The sequence below is a fragment of the Syngnathoides biaculeatus genome, chromosome 17, assembly GCF_019802595.1.
Source record: "Syngnathoides biaculeatus isolate LvHL_M chromosome 17, ASM1980259v1, whole genome shotgun sequence".
Lineage (NCBI taxonomy): Eukaryota > Metazoa > Chordata > Actinopteri > Syngnathiformes > Syngnathidae > Syngnathoides > Syngnathoides biaculeatus.
In genome coordinates this window covers 11,024,045-11,043,483 of record NC_084656.1, presented here as the reverse complement: position 1 = coordinate 11,043,483, position 19,439 = coordinate 11,024,045, and the positions used below count along the sequence as shown (strand labels likewise).

Sequence of the window (19,439 nt, the reverse complement as noted above, 5' to 3'; positions counted from 1 at the left end):
TCTACACTCCCTCATCCATCTGGCTATCTAGTTCGCTATATGTTAAATTTAGTATGATTTCTAAAAGTAAAGTCTCCTCAAATGAAAAAAATATTTTTAAAAAATGTCAGAAATATCAACTATTTCTTGAATGTTTATTATTGATGGTTAATGTTGTTCTCTTGTACAAATACTCCTCCATGGTTTCTTTTAGGATCTGATGGCAGCGGCAACTGGGGTAAACATTTTCAGTAGCTATGTGCAACAGCGACCGTGCCTGACAGTCAGCGTGGTGTCTGCCACTGCCCAACAACAACAAGAGCAGCAGCAGCAGCCAAAGGAGTGCAACGAGCACCCAGCGTCCTTTCTGGTCACACAGAGTCTCGTGGCCTTGCTCACCGAGAAGGGCGCTCACTGCTACGGTGCTGACAAGCCTGAATACGAGACTCACGGTAACTCTTTTAAAATTATGAATTACGCGTGCACCAACTTACGTGTTTTACACGTTACCAGTTGCTCCATTTTTTTTGTTGCATGTTGCAAAGAAAAATTCAATATATTTATACTTCTTTTGCTAAAACGTGCATGACCATATTTGTCGTAAGTCGTCTGAGCATACATTTGCATACATTTTGTACTTTGTTCTATTTAAATATTTTAGTATTTTGTGTTTTTTATAGTACAATACAATAAACTGGTAATTATTAATAAAAATTTATTCATTTATTTATTATTGGGGTAGCTGTGCTGGAATAGATTTCTATTTCTTTTAATGGAAAATATTGATTTGATATTTACAAAGATATAGAAAAAAAACCTTGACTCTTTCCAACCAAGATGCAGGATACCAGGGGATATCTTCCACTTGTCCTTCTGCCCATCGCGGCACCAGAGTGGGCCCTCTCGAGCTGGCCAACGCTCTGGCGGCATGCGCGCTCTCCACCATGCTGAGCAGCCAACACCGCCAGTGGGCGACGCAGCGGCTGCTACAGGCCTTGGCCACGACCGGGCACGACGGACCCGGCCGAGCCCAGACCTACAGTGACCTCGCAGGTGATCTGCGCAAATGTCCCATCAGGAGGCTGGAAGGACACTATAATAAGGTGTGTGTGATGTGAGAGGACAGTATGTATGTGGCAGCAAAGTAGGATTGGAACACTGAATCATGAAATTGGGTGTGAACAGCGGAAGTGAATATTGAGCGTGAGCGTAAATTAATCCTGACTTTGTTATTTAGGTGGCCACTTGTTTGTGGAACAGTGAGCAGAGTCTCCTGGCTACTTGCTCCCAGGATAAAGTGGTACAGCTGTGGAGCATCAGCGATAACAATGCCCAGTTGCATACCACCTTCTCCTGCATAACCAGGTAATAAAAAATATCCATCACAAAATAAAACTTAGTAAAGTAAAATTACTCATCCTTTATGGATGCCTGACATCTAAGTATTGCTCATATGGCCAACCAAAACTGTGATCAGGGGTGGATATTATGATGTAAAAACATGTTTGTTTTTTTTTTCTAATAAAAATAAAATTTTCAGTTTTTTCCTATTTCGTCCATAAAAAAGAGAAATAAAAATGACTATTTGTTTGTTTGGTTCCCTTTGGGAATTTGCTTTTACTCTTCGTGATCACACCTTGGCCTGAGTACTGTTTTTGTCATTGTTCTTCTTTAGGGTAAGTAGTATCAAGCAATGCACACCAAAACCAGCAGACATTCCAATAGCTTCTTTCCCCTGTCCATCAACCTTTTCCACAGTTGACTTATTTCATCATGACTCTTGGGCAATTTGCAGAGGACTGTAGTGTAATTATCACAGTATTCATCATTGTAACTGTCAGTTTGCATCATTTACATCATTCAATTCAATTTGATCAGTGTTCCTGCTCTTTTTCACACTTTATGCAGCTAGTAACTGTCATTTGTGCATTTGAATATACTGTAAGTCCTATATAGTTTATACATGTTTTTGCACAAGTGATTGACTTCAATTACCAGAGACAAATTTGTGATTTTGACATACTTGGCCAATAAACATCTTTCTCTGGGTATAATCACACTTAAATCATCAGAAAAATTTTTTTTCTCTTTGGCCCCCTTCTTTCCAGTAAAACGGACAGAACAAATTCTGAGAGGGCTGGCAGATATCATCACATGTCATTGCCTGTGTACTGGAGCACAGGGGGAGACTTCCTGGCTGCTCCAGAGAACAAACACATCACCATCATGAACATAAAAGGTAAATGTTGGTAAAAGGAGGTATGCTATGAACTGGTACGTTATCGGCTAGTTTCAGTAAAGTTCTGGAATTAAGTGTTAAAATCTGAACAAATAAGGGATTCTACTGGTACAAAAAGATGTGGACTTGTCATATCCTTCTAGTAATGGGGTGAAAATGAATGACTGGCATCATCTTTGATCATATGTCACGTTTTATGTCCGTCTGTCCTTCTGCAGGCTCTCACTGTCACATTGAAACTCAAGCATCCCGGGTCACGGCGCTGTGTTGGGCCGCCGCCTTTAGCTTGTGGCTTCTTGATCAGCCACACAAACTCCGACCAACTGAGAGCTTGCTGATTGGACGGCTGGACGGCTCTCTCTGCTGGCTGCGCGTCACCATGCAGGATGTCGACTTGGTTGTGAAGACAACTGAGCTCACTCACTGCTACAGGACAGAGGGTGAGGCGAAACTGATGCTACGTACCCACTGGAGGCGTTTCATGCAGTGTAATTGCATAGAAAGTCAATTCAGTTCAGGCGGATAAATGCGAATTTGTGCGGGGGTGGTGAGAATGACATGGGCATATTTGCCTACATCGCCAAAGCGGGGAGTGCTGATTTTGTCCGGTAAGTAATGTTGTTGGCACCTCTTGGAGGGGAAACCCCGCCTCTTGACAAGCTTACAGTGCATATGAAGCATGTGGACTTTTATTCTGTCCAAATATGTCATCCGAACAAACTACGTACCCACCAAATGCGAAAGATCACTTGGCCTGCAATCCTTCACTTGCATTTGGACACATTGAAAGTGCATGCACTGCTTCACTGGGTCTTGGCAAGGGGTGGAGCATCCCCTCCACAAGGTGCCAGCAATATTATTTCCCAGACAAGTTCATCTTAATGAAATTGGGGAATTGTTGTTTTAATAGTGAACCCACTAAGAAAATCCAGTAATCCCATCCTTTTTGGTGTACTCCACCAAAGTCCAGGGTGTGTCTTGGAAGTCTAAATTTCCTACAATATATTTAATGAGGCCTTCCTGTCCATTGATCTTTCCCAGCTCCGCAGTGTGTGGCCTGGCACAGTGAGGAAAAGCCTTTTGCAGTCGGCTACCCGAGTGGAAAGATCCTTTTGGCGATGACTGAGACCTATGAGAGTGAGCACCTGGTGGTGCTGCCCATCTACCAGGTCTGACCTCAATGTAATTAATCCACGCAGAGGTGGGAATCCTACAGACAGAAATTTCCCCTTATAGGAAAAGGATTCCCCAACCCTGCTTTAAAGTAAAATAAAAAAAAAAGAAAGAAAATGTTTTATCTCCTCTGTGGTTGAATTGTACATGCAGGACAGTGTCACTTGCCTCAAGTGGGATCCCACAGGGCACCTACTGCTCTGCCTGGGCAGGGGCGAGGTAGTGCAAATCCTGGGCTGCTCTGGGGGTGTGTGGGTGACTCTTCACTCCCTCACTCATTCCAGCACAGTCAACGTCGCCGAGTGGTGCCCGCTCGCAGGCCAAGCCCCAGACCCCATGCTTATGATTGCGACGTGAGTTTCTTCTCTTCACGTCATCAAATCTGAAACTTTTACTCAAATGGAGGCCACGTTTGGAAAAAAATGAACCCCTCCCTAAGCTCATCTGAAATAAAAAACAGTAGTTACCAATTGTATCTATTTGTAGATGTTATTTTACACCCAGCTACATTAAAGATTTAACCGCAAAGCCAAACACCATTTGTGGAAATGTGTTATTTACTCTTCTTTTTACAGAGGTTGTCAGAATGGCTCTGTGCATGTGTGGACGTTGCCACAAGGGAGTGCTGCTGTGCCTCTGTCAACCACGCTGAAAAGCTCTTTGAGAGAGCGCAGAAGTGCCAATGTCATGGTATTTTTAGCCAATTTTTGTTTTAACTAAATAATGTATAACTATCAAAATTTCTAAGAGCAAAGTTTTTGTGTTTCAGGAGAGTGCAAAGTGTGTGTTTGTCCTCCATGGTCACATTACAGCAGTGAAATCGCTATCATTTTGCTCTAGTGGTCTGGCTCTGGTTTCTGGAGGGATCGGGGGGCTGCTCAACATCTGGTCCTTACAGGTGAGAGAGGATAACTTGTAGGTTTTGTTAAATAATACATATAGAGAACCACCATTTATCTTGACGCATACGTTCCAGACCCACCCAAAATAAGTAACCACTTCCATTTGTAGTTTACAATGAAACTGAAATGCAAAACAAAGTAAACACTCTATATTTAAACACTGAAATCATTTCTTGGCAGTATTTTTCCAATAATCGTGTTTTTAATGAGGAGGAAAAAAAAATCATGGCAATTATAATGGCCATCAGTTATTCTGGGATATGTGTGTCCTTTCAGGATGGTTCAGTGTTGCAGACTGTTACAGGTTTGGGATCGGTCGTCAGTACTACATGGATCCCTAAAATCGGTGTTGTGGCCTGTTTTGGAAGGTCAAAGGTAATTTGGATTAATGTTAACGTGTGCATGACTGTGAGCTTGTGGTGAGCATGTTTGCCTCAGTCATGGTTTTTTGCGTTCAAATTTCAGCTTGTGTATGAAGTTTTCATGTTCTCCCCTTGCTTGTTTGAGTTTTTCTCTGGGTACTCTGACTTTATCCAGCATTCCAAATACTTGCATGTTGGGTTCTGTCGGTTTTGTCTGACTTTTCCCAAAAATTTGGTCGAATTCTGAACTCTACAACCTCAGAGGAGTTTGACTTTTGAGCTTCCAGTTGGGGTGATTATGACATAATTTTGTCCTTTTTTTCCACACCACACAGGATGTCTTGTTGATCTGCTGTACCCCAGACTGGATCGATCAGAATCATGTGCTGGCTTCTTGCCGCATGATACTAAGAAGCCAAAGTATCCTGGGTCTACATCGGGCCCCTTGTTTGGCTGTGCTGCTGGAGAGGCTGCCCCTTTTGCTGCAGGAGCAGTATGCATATGAGCAGGTCATTAACAGTTATTACCTCATGACCCATAAAGCGGGGTATGCACACATACCGGTTTCTTTATGCCTTGGCCCATTTTTAAAATGTGAACGACCTCCCACATAATAAGGAAGAAATCGGCAAGTGTGTTCTTTCATCTTTGACTGTGGCCAGCCAGTCAAAGACTAAGAGCCACAATATTTACTGTTCTTGCAAAGAGCCAAGATATCCACATTTGCGCACACACAAGGTGTGATCAGTGATTTATTTCCACAAATTTTTCATCAGCAAGGGGTAGGGAAGTATTCTAGTGTTGTCTATTCCAAGTCTTTCCATTTATTTCTGTTCTCCATTTTCGCATCGGGTGAACATAAACTTGTCAAAGAGGTGGATGCGACACCCGAGCCACAAATTTAAGACCCGCAAAAAAATGGTCAAAGACCCCCTTGCAGCCCCCGAGCTGTGCTTTGACCAGGCACAGTATAGTTTGTAGAGTACACCACATAAACAACTCAGCACACCACATATCTATACCATATGCCAACAATGGACCTTTCCGACTGGTGATCTTCAGCTCTGTCCCCATAGCTACAGTTGCTATGTCCCACAATCTTCCAAAATAGCGACTGAACATAATAGGTTTGAACTGGGTCCTCTATCACGTATTCCATATAATATTGGGGTATCTTTTTTGCCAAATGCGTCAGACTTGTTCAAGAGAGTTCTACAGAGATGGTCTCAACTATTTCACGCAAGGATATGCACACGGAATTAAGATTTTGGACAGAGCGAGACGCAATGTCAGAGTTACAGCGAAACGGCGATCGATGCAAAAACATTTGACGCCTCACAAACTTCATATTGAAATCCAACAGGATAAAGTAGTGGAGTTGTACTGCGCATGTAAAGCAGGGTGAGTACTTTTTACTTGGAAAGATCACGAGTAATATCATTTTACTCTTTAGAAGTGAGTGGGTGTATTGATTTGACTTGGCTCATAATCGAACCCGGTGCTCTGTCTTAAAAGTCTGATGTAATGCAAGTGGACATTTCTCTTGCATGGTATCGCACATTTACGTATCACTAACCCGACTCATCGGCATAAAACATGACACACTTAATTCACTTAGTTCATTGATACACTAACAAAGTGAAAGTTGTTCTCTTGCATTGTATAAAGCACTGATAGTAATGAAATCAAACTCAGAGAAGATTCTTTTCCTCACTTACCTTCGAACATACAGCCTTGTGTTTGTTGATATTGTCCATATTTAGTTGTACATGCGGTTCTTCCGCGAGCCAATCCATCATCGACACTTGGTCAACTGTGTTTTAGGCTTAGGAAAATGAATCAGCCGGGCCCCTTGTAACTTAGCAGGATATCTTTCATCAGAATTGCACATTCCCCAAATGCATCTGAGGACCATTTTCTTCGTAACATTAACTTTTCCAAGCGCACGCTACTGACAACCAGCATTGCTTGTGGGACAATATGGCAAGAGGGCCGTGTCAAGCCAGGGGTTAAGACAATATCACTATCTAATTGGCTATTATCGTCCGAGACAGGTTGGAAAGGTCCATTGTCAAGCTCCTCCACCTGGACCAAATGTCTGCTGTAGTACTCAGACTATCCAGTAATATGCAGCATGTTGCAACAGGGGAGCCAGAGCACTCTAAATCTTAGTGACCAAGTAATCAAAGTATGTTACACAAAGAGCACAAAACATGTCACTAAGTTTCTCATTTCCGGAGAAAAATTGGGAATAGGAAACCACGAATAAGCAGGGGTACACTGTAGTAGAGGAAACTGCTGCAAAGCATTGTTGCATACTGGTAATTTTTATTGTGGTTATTGGCTTCTGAAATGTGTTATAAACACTCAAGACAACTAATTGCTCCTCTGTTTGTCTCTGCCGAACAGCACAAGCCTCAGGTCACTTCCTAATTGGCTATCATTCCGATTCACTTCACAATCATGGAGTCCGTAGCTTGATCTAACTCAACCACAACACCAAAAGATAATTGCCCAGGAAAATCTTCTTGTGACACCCGAGAGTCAGGCATTTCCTGACTTTCTGAGGGGAAAATGCTCATATTTGGCCTGATTGGTATATTTGCCCCCGCTTTAGATACACATTTGTGCCTTATCAATCCAGGTAATTTTTCTCTTTCTCTTGTAGGCCCACTTGGTCTCTGGTGACCAATTAGTCAACAGTGCCTTCCTGCAGAGCCTGGCATCCCTTGCTGTCGGTTTGTCCCTGGAGGAGCTCCTGTGCCATTACCCTTGCCCGCCCCATCACGCCAACCCCAACACCCGATCCTGCCCTACCGAGTGGAACTGGCTCGCCACCTATGCCACCACTGTGCGCAGTGCCGAGGCCATCGCCAGCGGCACTGTCTTCCCGGAGTCCTTTGGAATTCCAGAATTTGAAGAGGGAGATGAGGATGAAATCTCAAAAGCCCTGGTATTCACTCTATGACAGAAAAATGACCATTATGGAGTTTGTGCTTGCAGTTAAATCTTGCTATACTTGTCTCTTAGGACAATAGTAAGTGGAGCTTCAGGATGGATGAACAGCTCATGTCCTGGGCAACCACCCAACCCGAGGTGAATGTTAGTTAGAACGATTATAATGGTTCTAATGATATATGTTACATCACTTACTGGGAAACCTATCCTGGATTGAGACTGAAGATCCAGTCTTATTGTCCTGGATGGTTTTGTTGTTGTATTGACTGAGATTAAAATCAAGGTTACAGTTTTGACTCCTCCACAACTTTAAAAATTATGTCAGGACATTGATGGATAGATTATAGATCAGAGTCCCACACAAAAAAGCCCAACTTTTACAGTTTATGGATACATTTATCAACTATATACATAGGGGTATAAATCTGCGTTGAAGTTTTTGCTCCTCTCGCTCCAAGAAATGGGGTGTTAGATGAGGGAAGAATTGTTGTTACAGCTTACTACCTCCCCAGAGAGGTGGGCTCTATTTCGAAGGGCATTGCAGGTTTCTCAACTCTGTCCATCCCGGTTTGAATATAAAATGACAAATTTTTGCTTTTCCACCTTTTTGAAAAATGGCAACCCAAGTTAAGTGGATAGTTGTTAGAGCTGGTGTGGTTCTTTTGCACAAGCATTTTTAACACATTCATTCATTCTGTAAATCAACATTTAAATCTGGATTGGAGTTTTCTGTACTATTAAAATTGCTGAAAGAAGTGGGAGGATTTGTAAGGCGGCCTTGGTGGAATGCACTGTTTAAGGGGGCCCTATGGATAGATGAACCCTCTAAATGGTGTACCTGAGATGGAGACATTGAGATAGCAATCAGGGGATACTATTGTATTTTGGGGGATTGGGTATTATGTCGCTACCTCTTGTTGCAACGTCTGACCACCACAACAAAAAGAGCTTCGAAGCTTTTACAAGCAAACAGAGCAAGGTTGACATTTTTGTGTAAAAATTGGTGTCACAAGTGGGACTGCCATTTGTAAGGCCATGCTAAAAAGTACATCTCAGGTTTTGAAAGCCATTAGAGCAGTGTTCACATGTTTGAGTTTTGACTCAACTTGAAATTTCATGCACAACTTTTTTCACAGGAATGGCAGCAAGGGGGTAAAAGCGAAGTGTACCTGTGGGGGAACGGACGCTACGGACAGCTGGCGGGAATGGCAACCAACCCCACGACGCCTACCTTAGCACCCTCTCTGCTAAAGACACAACAGGTACTGTAGAATCTCCAACATGCACACCATTGATGACTACAATTCCTACTGTTTCAGTTTGTGTGTCTTTTAGGTGGTGTGTGGTCAGAACTGCACTTTCCTGGTTCAATCCAATGGGAGTGTGCTGGCGGTTGGAGAAGGACAGTACGGAAGGTTGGGACAAGGAAATTCTGATGACCTGTATGTCCCTACTATTATCTGTTCTTTTCAAGGTAAGACATAATTTTGAGAAGAAAAGGAAAATGTCCCCAAATATTCCTTATTTCCAAACGTTATCAAGATTCTTACATTGTTATCATAATAATTTAGCATTATATTCTACACGGTAATCTGTCTGTGTGCAGGTTACGTGGTGACTCAGCTAGTGACGTCCTGCGGGTCAGACGGACACTCCATGGCGCTGACTGAGACTGGGGAAGTGTTCAGTTGGGGGGACGGTGATTTTGGGAAGCTCGGGCATGGCAACACTGAAAGGCAAAGGAGACCAAAACAAATCAAGGCCTTGCAAGGGGAAGATGTCGTTCAGGTAAAAGAGAGAATTTTACTCAAAAGTAAGTCTAAAGTAGTAGATTTTTTTTCTTTATATATATATATAAAATCTTTGCTTCCTCTTTACAGCTTGCCTGCGGTTTTCGGCATTCTGCCGTGGTAACCTCCGATGGGAAACTGTTCACCTTTGGCTGTGGGGAATCGGGACGTCTGGGTCAACGATCAACATCCACTAAAATGGTGCCAGAGAAGGTGGCTGCACTGGAGGGTTATCATGTTGGACAGGTAAATACTTTATACTTCATTAGCACAATTTAAGATGAATTAAATGACATGAATTATATTTTCCTCAGGTGTCATGTGGTCTCAACCACACACTGGTCTTGTCTGCTGATGGAACAATTGTATGGGCATTTGGAGACGGAGATCACGGAAAATTGGGAACCGGTTCCTCAACTGCAAAGTACTACCCTCAGGTATGATGATCAGGTTAGCAAATCCTCTAAAAATATATTTCACTTCATGACAGTGTGCTTTTATATTTACTCAGCTTCAGATCAGGTTGCTAAAAAAGGGCTTCCCCCTCAAAGAAATCTAAACTTTATTCTGATAAAATGACAACTTTACTTCTGTAAAATTGCAAATTTATTCCTCCTATTCTTTATTCTATTAATTTTATGTATAGTATAGAGGGATGTCGACTTTTTGAGTAAAATGGTATAGTAATAGCATGCCAATTTTGGGCCTCAACACCAAAGTTTGGAAAACTCATCTACAGTGTTGGCATGTTTTGTCGTTCATATATTCAGAAAGTGGAGCAGCTGTGTAATAAAGGAATAAAGAAGGTCAGCTGTGGAACTCAGTTCTCCGTTGCCTTGGCTAGGGATGGACACGTGTACACGTTTGGACAAGGTACATTTGAATTTAAAATGAAGACAATTGATATCATGCATACATATGGTTGTTCTGTTGTTTTATTTATATGTTCATCCAACAGAGCGCCTGATTGGCCTGCCCGACGCCATGCTCAAGAACAAGTCATGTCCTCAGGTGGTCCCGGCCCTGGATGGGAATTTCATAGAGGACGTGGCCCTGGGCTGTGAACACGTCCTCGCCCTGTCCTCCACCGGCGACGTCTACGCCTGGGGGTGCAATAGTGACGGACAGGTAACCTCATTGACTATTGTGGGGACCGCTTTTCCTGATCTGTTTTAGAAAGTGCTCCAAAAGTCACATTACATTTGATACAACTTATAATGCAAAATTTGGTTTACAAATTGATGTCAAAATTGACTAGGATCATTAATAATGCAAAAATCAATGAAGAAAATTGGTTTCCAAAATACCTTAGATAGTAAATTTTAAGAACCCAGGTGTGGTTTTTCAGCCCACTTCCCTAAAGAGGGACAAAAAGGTTTTCAATAAGGTTCAAATTTAAGGGTGACTTTTTTACTGTTTCAGCATTGTTACAATTGGTGTCAGGGGGATGGATTGTTAAGTCGATAGTCAGCCAGTAGCTTACCCATCTCTTCCTGTCATCCACAATTATGTGCTGGGAACTGTCCATTTCCTCACAATGCCACCAAGTACCTGTCGAGTCAACTTTCAATCAAAATTTGCTGTGCTCTCCTATGGGTTTTTCAGCTTGGTCTGGGACATTCCAACCTGGTAAAGGAGCCCACCCTGGTGACATCTCTCCAGGGGAAGAACATCCGACAGATCTCGGCAGGCCGCTGCCATAGCTCGGCGTGGACCACGCCCTCTACAGCCATTAAAACCTCAGGTGCTCGCACACTCCCACGGCTAATTAATTGTTCGACTTTGATACTAACATAAAAATCCTCTGCAGGTGGTTACGGAAATTTCCAGCTTGGTCTTCCACAGTGTGTCCCTCCCCAGTACAACACTTTGAAAGATTGCAGTCCTCATCTGCTCAGCATGCGCCTCAGGGTGCTCCACCACTTCTCCGATCTCATGTTCAAGTCATGGCGGCTGCTAAACCTGGATGCCAAAAATATGGTAATCATATTTTATATTAGACCTTTAACCTGTCCGACAAGAATATAGTTGTTATACTTCATAAGAACATAAGAAAGAAGAGGATAAGCAGATTGAAAAATGGATATAAAAACTAAAAGGAAATGAAAACCCAATGGTGTCAGGATGGGAGCATGTTGTTGCAGCACTATCGATATCAAGGCAATATCTTGGGCAGTAAACATCTGCAATATGTCACGATATCAAGCACCAGAAATGATTCACTTACACAACTATATCACCAGAAATCGATTAGATGATATATTATAAAAATAGTTAATGACAATAACAAAATGGTTTAACACTGACAGCAAAAAATGACAGTCACATTACAGTATCAGTAATAGCCCCCATATAGCAATGCAATATTTTGTCATATCAATATTCTTTCTCCCTTTTCTCAATGAAAATGAAAAAGATGACAACGTGATAATCTCACTGTGTATCATGGTTAATTTATCTTAGATACAATTCAGCGTAGATTTTTTTTCAAGGTTAACATGGTGCAATTCCTCACTCGGACATCTCTGATAGATTGATTTAAATGTGGCATCAATGACTCAGGGAAGGTCAATGTTAATGTTTTTAGCAGATAAAGAACCCTTAGTGAGTACCGTAGCCATTTAAAACGCTAATGAACTATGCAGGAGCCATGCGTCTTAATCACTCACTAAGCACAATTACACTATTCACTGTTAATGTTTTTTTTTTTCACTAGCCACATCTTGGCACACACAGATATTCAGGGTTTCTTGGGGAACTGGTGTGGCGACACGAGTACTTCAATGTTGTTTTCCGGTCCAGATAACCCGCTCGTCTGCATTGCCTGCACTCCCAAGATTTTAATATATTACACGCACTTCATACCCTTTCTTTTAATGCACTACATACGCCTCTCTCTGGCTGGATGCCTGCTTGATGTGGTGGCCCACCTTTCATGCTCTGCGGCTGCTGTCTGAGTTGACTCCCTCATAATTCAATTGTCAGTTGCCCCTATCTTCCCTCTTTTCCACTAAACGGGACACCGTCATGCCTTTGGACTGGGTACCTTGTGGGCCTAGCAGGTTGATGGGGGTGTCTTGCTCTCCTAGGGGTAAGGGCAGTAGTCGTGGGGTGCATGGGGCGGGGTGGAGTGGTGGTTTTCGGCCTCAGGGGTTGGCGTTGGGTCTCTGCGGCCACCTGTAGGTAGCCGGTTTTCGGCGCACCTCGGTGGGCCGTTGGTCCACCCAGGATCCCTTGGTGCTCTCAGGTGGACTCCTGTGGCCAGGTCCACCTATTGATTTGGGATGGTCCTCAGCCCCTGCGGTGCAGGCACAGCAATTACAGGATGCGAAATGGTGTCGGTTCACTTGCATGTGTCACCAAAGACAAACACCCTGGGACTTTTTTGTTGGGTGTGGGGCCATTCATTCATTGCGACAAATAACTATCGGAATTTCCGTTTTATTCAATACCTATTTTGCCGGGGTCCATTAAATCGGTGTTCCACTGTGTGTGGATGGCAACCTAGGTGGACAAAATACTTGATAATTCATATATAATTATTTAATATTATTGTATAATTGAAAATATAATTGGCATTGAAATGCCTAAATGAAATCATTAATTATAATGACTATAATAAAAAAAGTAATTAATAGATATATTGTGGATTTCATTTACTGTAGGGGTGTTCTATCACCTCCCCCCGGTGATCAATGACTGGTTACTGTAAATCACAATGTCGACATTTTGGCCCACACCAAAATGACACCTCTAGATATACTGTTTTCATATCTGGTATTGTATAAAACTGATATTTTGTCCCTAGCCTAAATGATATTTTAATTTGAGAGATATTTGTGGTAAAATGTGATTTTATTTGATATTTTTTTCCCCTCTTGTAATTGATTATTGTGAGAGATTTGTGTTGATTTTTTTTTTTTTTCTTTTTTTGTCCCTTTCTTAAATGATATCTCCACGAGAGATAACGATGCAGGGTAACATGATCTTGAGATTTTTGTCCCACGCTTAAATGATATTGTGCTGTGAGATTTAACCATGTTATATTGCTATATTTTGATAATTTACCACAATCTAATCAAACCACAATATCAGTATTTAATCCCACCCCTGCTTTTCTGTATCTATTTAACTCTTTTATTCCTTGGTTTGTATTCAAGGTGTGCACTTCGAGGTACAGTTCGGGGACTACAGCTATCATCCGTGGTGAACTCAGAGGTCTTCTATCGCCTAAAGTCAATACTCTGCCTCTAGTACGTTCAATTGGCAGAACTATGACCCAAGGAAAAACATATGGGCCACAGATAACTGTGAAACGCATTTCCACAAGGTATGCTCAATTGTCAGGGAAATGGGTAATGTAGTGGGTCACACATACTAGTCCTTTTTCCCTTTTATGTTGAAAATAGGAGTATTTCATGATGTTTTTGTTTGTTCCTAAACGAACCTGCAGAGGGCGCTCCAGCAAGCCAATCTTTGTGCAAGTCGCCAAGCAAGTGGTGAGCTTGAACCCTTTGGAGCTGCGACTGCCGTCTAGAGCGTGGAAGGTCAAGCTCGTCGGTGAGGGAGCCGACGATGCTGGTGGAGTGTTTGATGATACCATAACAGAGATGTGCCAGGTAAGAAAAAAAATAGCCACACAAAATAACACTCAAATCCACAACGGTGGTTGTGCCTGGAGAAATCCCACGCATGCATGGGAAGAACATGCAAACTCCACACAGGTGGGTCTGGGATTGAACCCGGGACCAACGCTTTCCAGCTGAGCAACCGTGCCGCCTGAACAAACAAACCACACCAGAAAATGTACAATCCAAATCCACATCTTCAAATCGTCTCAGTGGGCAAAACCGGGATTTTGAAGGGTCCCGTTGACACTTGACCAGCAGAGAGATCACATCAAGGTTTATTTGCCGAGAAACCCTTTTCAACTTGTCTCAGTCCGCTTCCTTCGTTGCCAAAAACAAACACTGCTGAACCTACAGAAACCACCGCTTCTACACGTTTCTAAGTACTTGTTGGTGTAAACTAGTCTTTGGATTAGTTCTCAAACTGGACCAACCCAACCTCTCTTGCGGAATTGTGTAAAGACAACCCTAAACTGACCAGTTTAGTTGTTTTTGGCAGGAGTTGCAGTCTACTGTGGTGGACCTCCTGATCCGTACCCCCAACAGCTTTGCCGATGTGGGGAGTCACACTGACAGGTGCACTTCCCTCTCAGTTATATCCCAGCATCTGGTTTGTTGAACATCCAGTCTGAGGCTTGGATCTTTTGTCCCAACAGGTTCCTACTGAACCCAGCCGCTCTCTCCAAAGATCACATGGTCCAGTTTCGCTTCCTGGGCATCCTGATGGCAGTGGCCATCCGTACCAAGAAGCCTCTAGACCTGTATCTGGCGCCGTGGGTGTGGAAGCAGCTCTGCTCCATGCCTCTGGGAGAGCCAGACCTGGAAGAAGTGGACCTCCTCACTTATCGCACCTTACAGGGCATTCTCCACTTGGAGAATAGTGGCATCACGGAGGACAACTTCCATGTGGTGAGATGTCTCAATCCGCATATCATTCATTTTTAATTGCCAAGGAAATATAAAACGTTTTAATATTTAATTGTCCGGGTTTACATGACTTGGAAGTTTGGTAACAAGCACGAGTAAAGATAGGTTGAGTATCAGGACCATGACCACAGTCAAATGATCTTGTATAAAGGACAAACACGGTTGAAGCGTTATTGCAATGCAACATATTCTTTCAACCACTGTTTTTCTGTCTGAACACATTTTTCAATTCCTTCATTTCCACATAGAACACCACATATGGACCCGGATACTCAGGAGAAATCACATCCAAAACACCATTATTTTCATTTTTCTGATGATACATGAGGCCCAACAGTACTGTGTATATGTCTCGGTTAGAGGGGCGTGGGACCAAAAAGTCCGTACAGTATGGTGCAAATAGACAAATTTCAAGATGTTCTCAAACTGGTTTTGAGTGCAGGAAAGGTGCATCTTCCTGAAATTGAAATATGAAGATTCCGGTACATTATTTATTTTGTCAGATTGAAAACAAACCTTTTTTTGTTTGTTTTTCTCAATTGCCAGTTGAAAATGGAAAGAACGAATGACATACTGATTAGTTTCAACCTCAAATACATTTGATCTATTTTCAAATAAATCTTACTGTCTCCTTGTGAAGATGATCCCACTGGATTCATTCGTGGCCTACAGTGCAGATGGAAGCCTGGTTCCAGTGGTTCCTGGAGGCCAAAACATTTCCCTCAACTTTTCCAACAGGACAGAATATGTGGAAAGAGCGCTGCAGTACAGACTTCATGAAATGGATTCTCAGGTTTGAAGCAATGATTGTGAAGTTGGTGACTCCCCCCCCATGGGTTTAACCATTTTGCTTTCAACAGGATTGTCTCTTGTGTATTTTCCCAATCCCAAGAGCATTCTAGCTTCTCTTTAATTGACCAAAATCGTGAAGCCTTCCTGTTTTTTAATCAAATCCGCACACAGTGCTTCGTTTAGCAAATTTCTTTAAAGTACAAAGTTAGGCAAAAATATCCATCCTTGGAAAGCTCTTTTCCATTTGCATTAAAACATGAAACAAGGAAAAATAAGACATAAGGTTGACACAAGTTACTTACTTTGAATCAGTGACAGCAAAGCTGACGTTGTCCTCTTTCCAGGTGGCGTCAGTCAGAGAGGGGATGTCGGCCATCATTCCCGTGCCGCTCCTCTCGCTGCTGACCGCCCAGCAGCTGGAGCAACTTGTGTGTGGCCTGCCCGAGGTGTCGGTGGAGATGCTCAAGAAGCTGGTGCACTACCGCGACATCTCAGAGAGCCACCAGCTGGTGGCCTGGTTCTGGCAGAGCTTGGAGGAGTTCACCAACGAGGAGCGCGTTCTCTTCCTGCGCTTCGTCTCCGGCAGGTCCAGACTTCCGTCCAACCCGGCGGACATGACCCAAAAGTTCCAGATCATCAAAGTGGATCGGGTGAGTGAAGCCTGTAAAAAGTGAAAGTGAAAGTGAGTGAAAGCCGCGTTGCCTTGTGGAATGTGTTTGACCATTGCCCAGCACGCAGTATCTATGGCGATGAAAACAATGCTGTTTAGTCATGCATTGAGACGCAACGGAAGGAAGGGAAGAGGATTTGTTTTGACCATAAAGCCTCACTCAGCACCCTCACCGGCAAGCTCTGGCACTGTGGCCAAAGTTGGAACATATGCAGAATGGATGTGGTCTGGCAGGAGAATTCTTGCTGTCTTATGCAGAGGGACTGCACTGCTACAACATGTTAACAACTATTGGGAATTGAGAAATGCAAATTTTGCAACAAGCTCAAACCATGCTTAAGAGTGTGTGTTTTCACTTATCTCAGTATTCTACGGTATTTATTTACTCACAATTTATTTCTTTACTCACGCACCAATGAATACAACCTTTGTTCTGTTGCTAGAAGGGATAAAATTGCATTTCTATTCATTTCAAGGGAGAAACATGCGTAAATTTGCGTTTCAGGCTGCTCCAAGATTCTTAAGTGAATAAAAATAAAGATAAAAGTAATCAATACGGTGGATAAAATAAGTCAGTTTAATTACATGTTAAATGTGTGTTATGCTTTTTTTTATCATTTTTGTAGCCTCTTGAATTTCCCCTCAAAAAGGCTCAAATAAGGCATATCTTATATCACCCCCAGCCCATCAATGGCCTACCGACAGCGCAGACATGCTTCTTCCTCCTGCGTCTTCCACCGTACACGAGCCAGGCGGTGCTGGCCGAGCGTCTGCGCTATTCCATACACAACTGCCCCTCCATCGATATGGACAACTACATGCTGACACACAACACGGAGCCCTTGGAGACCTCCGACACCGAGGAGTGATGTCACCGTTATATGCACTGGCTTTTAATTTATATTGACCCTGGATGAGTGTTGTTGTTTTGCGTTTGTGTGAGATATTGTGTATTTATTGCAGGGCTTGAATTGAGAAGCAACAATTATTATTTCTTATCATATAAGCCACTGAATCAATGTGCCTGTTTGTTCGAAGATAATTTAAGACTCTGGCAGTACTACTGTAAAATAAAGAGTACTTACTTGTATTGTGGTTTACACTGACAGTTTGCTTTAATTGCAGCTTGTGAACAGAAGAAAGAAAATAGACTGCACTGTGTGACAATTACGAGATACTAACTGGGAGAATCCATTTTCTTTCGTGCTTATTCTCGGGGTTGTGTGTGTGAGCTGGAGCCTATCCCAGCTGAGTTTGCTTGAGACGCAGATCACACCTTGACAAGGAGTTACACTCAAGGACAATTTTGAGTCTTTAATGAAACAAACATGCACGCTTTTGGAATGTGGGAGTCACCCCAGAACCCGTTGAAAACATGAGCACGGGGAGAACGTACAAACGCCATACAAGATTCGAACCTGGGATGTCTTGACTAAGAGTCAGACATGGGAACTACACACAGGTAACAATGTTGCATTGAAGAGTTTGAGCTACAACTCCCGCCCGACTTAGGATCATCTGAGGATCCCGGAAGACCTGGTTTGGGCATCGTGCTTAATCTGCTGCTCCCGTTACCCGATCCCAGTTAAACGGAAGAAAACGGAGACATCAAATATAAATAGACCTCACATCGAGTGGGATGGTCCATTGCTGTAGTACTTGTCTGCCATATTGAATCATGCAAGTCAGCAGCGTAAACTAATGGGAGTCAATGGACTGAACTTCATTAGGCAAATTACACAAACTGAAAGCTTCACTTTTTTTTAACTACAGTTCAGCAATAACTCATTTTCCACAACTTTTCAAAGTACACATCATTTTAGCCAATACTAATTTATCCCTCATTATATTCCTGTGGCTCTATACTGTACATGGAAATCTGGGGAAAAAAAAAATAGCTATGCTATTATACACACACAAATGACATTTTTGGGCAGTGTAAGATAAGATTTTAAATATCTAATACTTGCTATACATATTTTTAGCCCGAGCCCATATAAATAGAGTTTGACTGAGGAAGGACACTTCTGTAAAATATAAGCCAAAAATATGAGAATGAACCTAAAAGGCCACGACCGCATATTGGGAAAAGTTCAGAAAGAAAAGATGACTTCTGTGTTCTTAGTGATAAAACTGCGGTTCGTTCCCGCTAACGAACAAATTTGGGTTACCTGGCCCTCGCTCTAGAAAATTGAGGACCCCCTTCACATACTGTACCTTTGTATTACTTTTAAGCTTTTTGCTTTCATAGCTAGTCTGCCATTAGTTTATTCTGCTGAGAGCACCCGATTAATATTATTATGCAACCTGCTTCTACACAGTAAAATTCAACCTGCAGTCAGCAATCTCGCAGCAGAGAGAAAGAAGAACAAAAACTGCGAGAGAAGGGATTTTTATATATAGCATCCATATATCATCTTAAATAAGAATACACTAACCTCAGGTAAAGGCCACCGGTGAGGAAAAGTGAACACAGCCTGGCCATTATTGTATCTGTGGTAAGAAAATGTGTGCGTGTGAATTCTCCTGAACCTTGGTCAGGAATACACCCAGTCAGTCGGAAATTAATATACTTGAAATTTGTAATACAATCCAGATGTTGTGTACTCTAATTCCACAAGAGGGCATTGGGGCTGTTGCACCTCAGTGAGAAGTGAGACAACAAACGAGTTACTGAATTTAGTTCAATGCATGCGTTAGTCTCAGTTTAATAAAAAGGGAAAGTAAAAAACATTCAAAGTGTTAACTTTTTCAACTCCTTGTCAGATTTTTTACTGCTTTTTTTTCCCCAGAATGGGGTCCTGCATTGTGAGCATGGCCATGGGGGCCGAATATGTAATAGGTTACAGGTGGTCTCTGGCTCTTGGACAACTCTTCTGTTTATTCTTTGCGCTCCTCTGTCAGAAATCTTGTGAGGAGCACCAGATCCAGGCAGATTTGTGCTGGTAAGATTAGCTTTCCACTTACGCATTATTTCCCAAACTGTGCTCAGAAAGTTAGATATGCATCAGTAAACAAT

At 42.5% G+C, this 19,439-nt stretch overlaps 1 protein-coding gene across 11 annotated transcripts in view; it reads left to right on the top strand.

Annotated features, from left to right (window-relative positions):
* Positions 1–17,527, top strand: part of LOC133490695 (probable E3 ubiquitin-protein ligase HERC1) — a 64,591-nt gene extending 47,064 nt beyond the window's left edge. For 10 of the 11 annotated variants that reach the window (XM_061801072.1, XM_061801081.1, XM_061801080.1 and 7 more), the window contains 29 exons: positions 194–431; positions 817–1,082; positions 1,217–1,344; positions 2,088–2,218; positions 2,437–2,658; positions 3,260–3,387; positions 3,545–3,744; positions 3,967–4,081; positions 4,161–4,289; positions 4,570–4,668; positions 4,991–5,164; positions 7,324–7,608; positions 7,686–7,751; positions 8,750–8,875; positions 8,949–9,087; positions 9,220–9,401; positions 9,494–9,649; positions 9,718–9,840; positions 10,174–10,276; positions 10,362–10,531; positions 11,009–11,147; positions 11,214–11,383; positions 13,564–13,733; positions 13,857–14,022; positions 14,531–14,607; positions 14,688–14,940; positions 15,599–15,751; positions 16,095–16,400; positions 17,104–17,527. In XM_061801072.1, coding sequence (XP_061657056.1) covers positions 194–431; positions 817–1,082; positions 1,217–1,344; positions 2,088–2,218; positions 2,437–2,658; positions 3,260–3,387; positions 3,545–3,744; positions 3,967–4,081; positions 4,161–4,289; positions 4,570–4,668; positions 4,991–5,164; positions 7,324–7,608; positions 7,686–7,751; positions 8,750–8,875; positions 8,949–9,087; positions 9,220–9,401; positions 9,494–9,649; positions 9,718–9,840; positions 10,174–10,276; positions 10,362–10,531; positions 11,009–11,147; positions 11,214–11,383; positions 13,564–13,733; positions 13,857–14,022; positions 14,531–14,607; positions 14,688–14,940; positions 15,599–15,751; positions 16,095–16,400; positions 17,104–17,289 — 4,800 coding nt within the window. In that variant the 3' untranslated portion in view covers positions 17,290–17,527. Of the gene's footprint in view, positions 1–193; positions 432–816; positions 1,083–1,216; positions 1,345–2,087; positions 2,219–2,436; positions 2,659–3,259; positions 3,388–3,544; positions 3,745–3,966; positions 4,082–4,160; positions 4,290–4,569; positions 4,669–4,990; positions 5,165–7,323; positions 7,609–7,685; positions 7,752–8,749; positions 8,876–8,948; positions 9,088–9,219; positions 9,402–9,493; positions 9,650–9,717; positions 9,854–10,173; positions 10,277–10,361; positions 10,532–11,008; positions 11,148–11,213; positions 11,384–13,563; positions 13,734–13,856; positions 14,023–14,530; positions 14,608–14,687; positions 14,941–15,598; positions 15,752–16,094; positions 16,401–17,103 lie in introns of those variants that run through there. The other variant, XM_061801078.1, reaches the window with a different exon arrangement.
* The last annotated feature ends 1,912 nt before the right edge of the window (positions 17,528–19,439 follow it).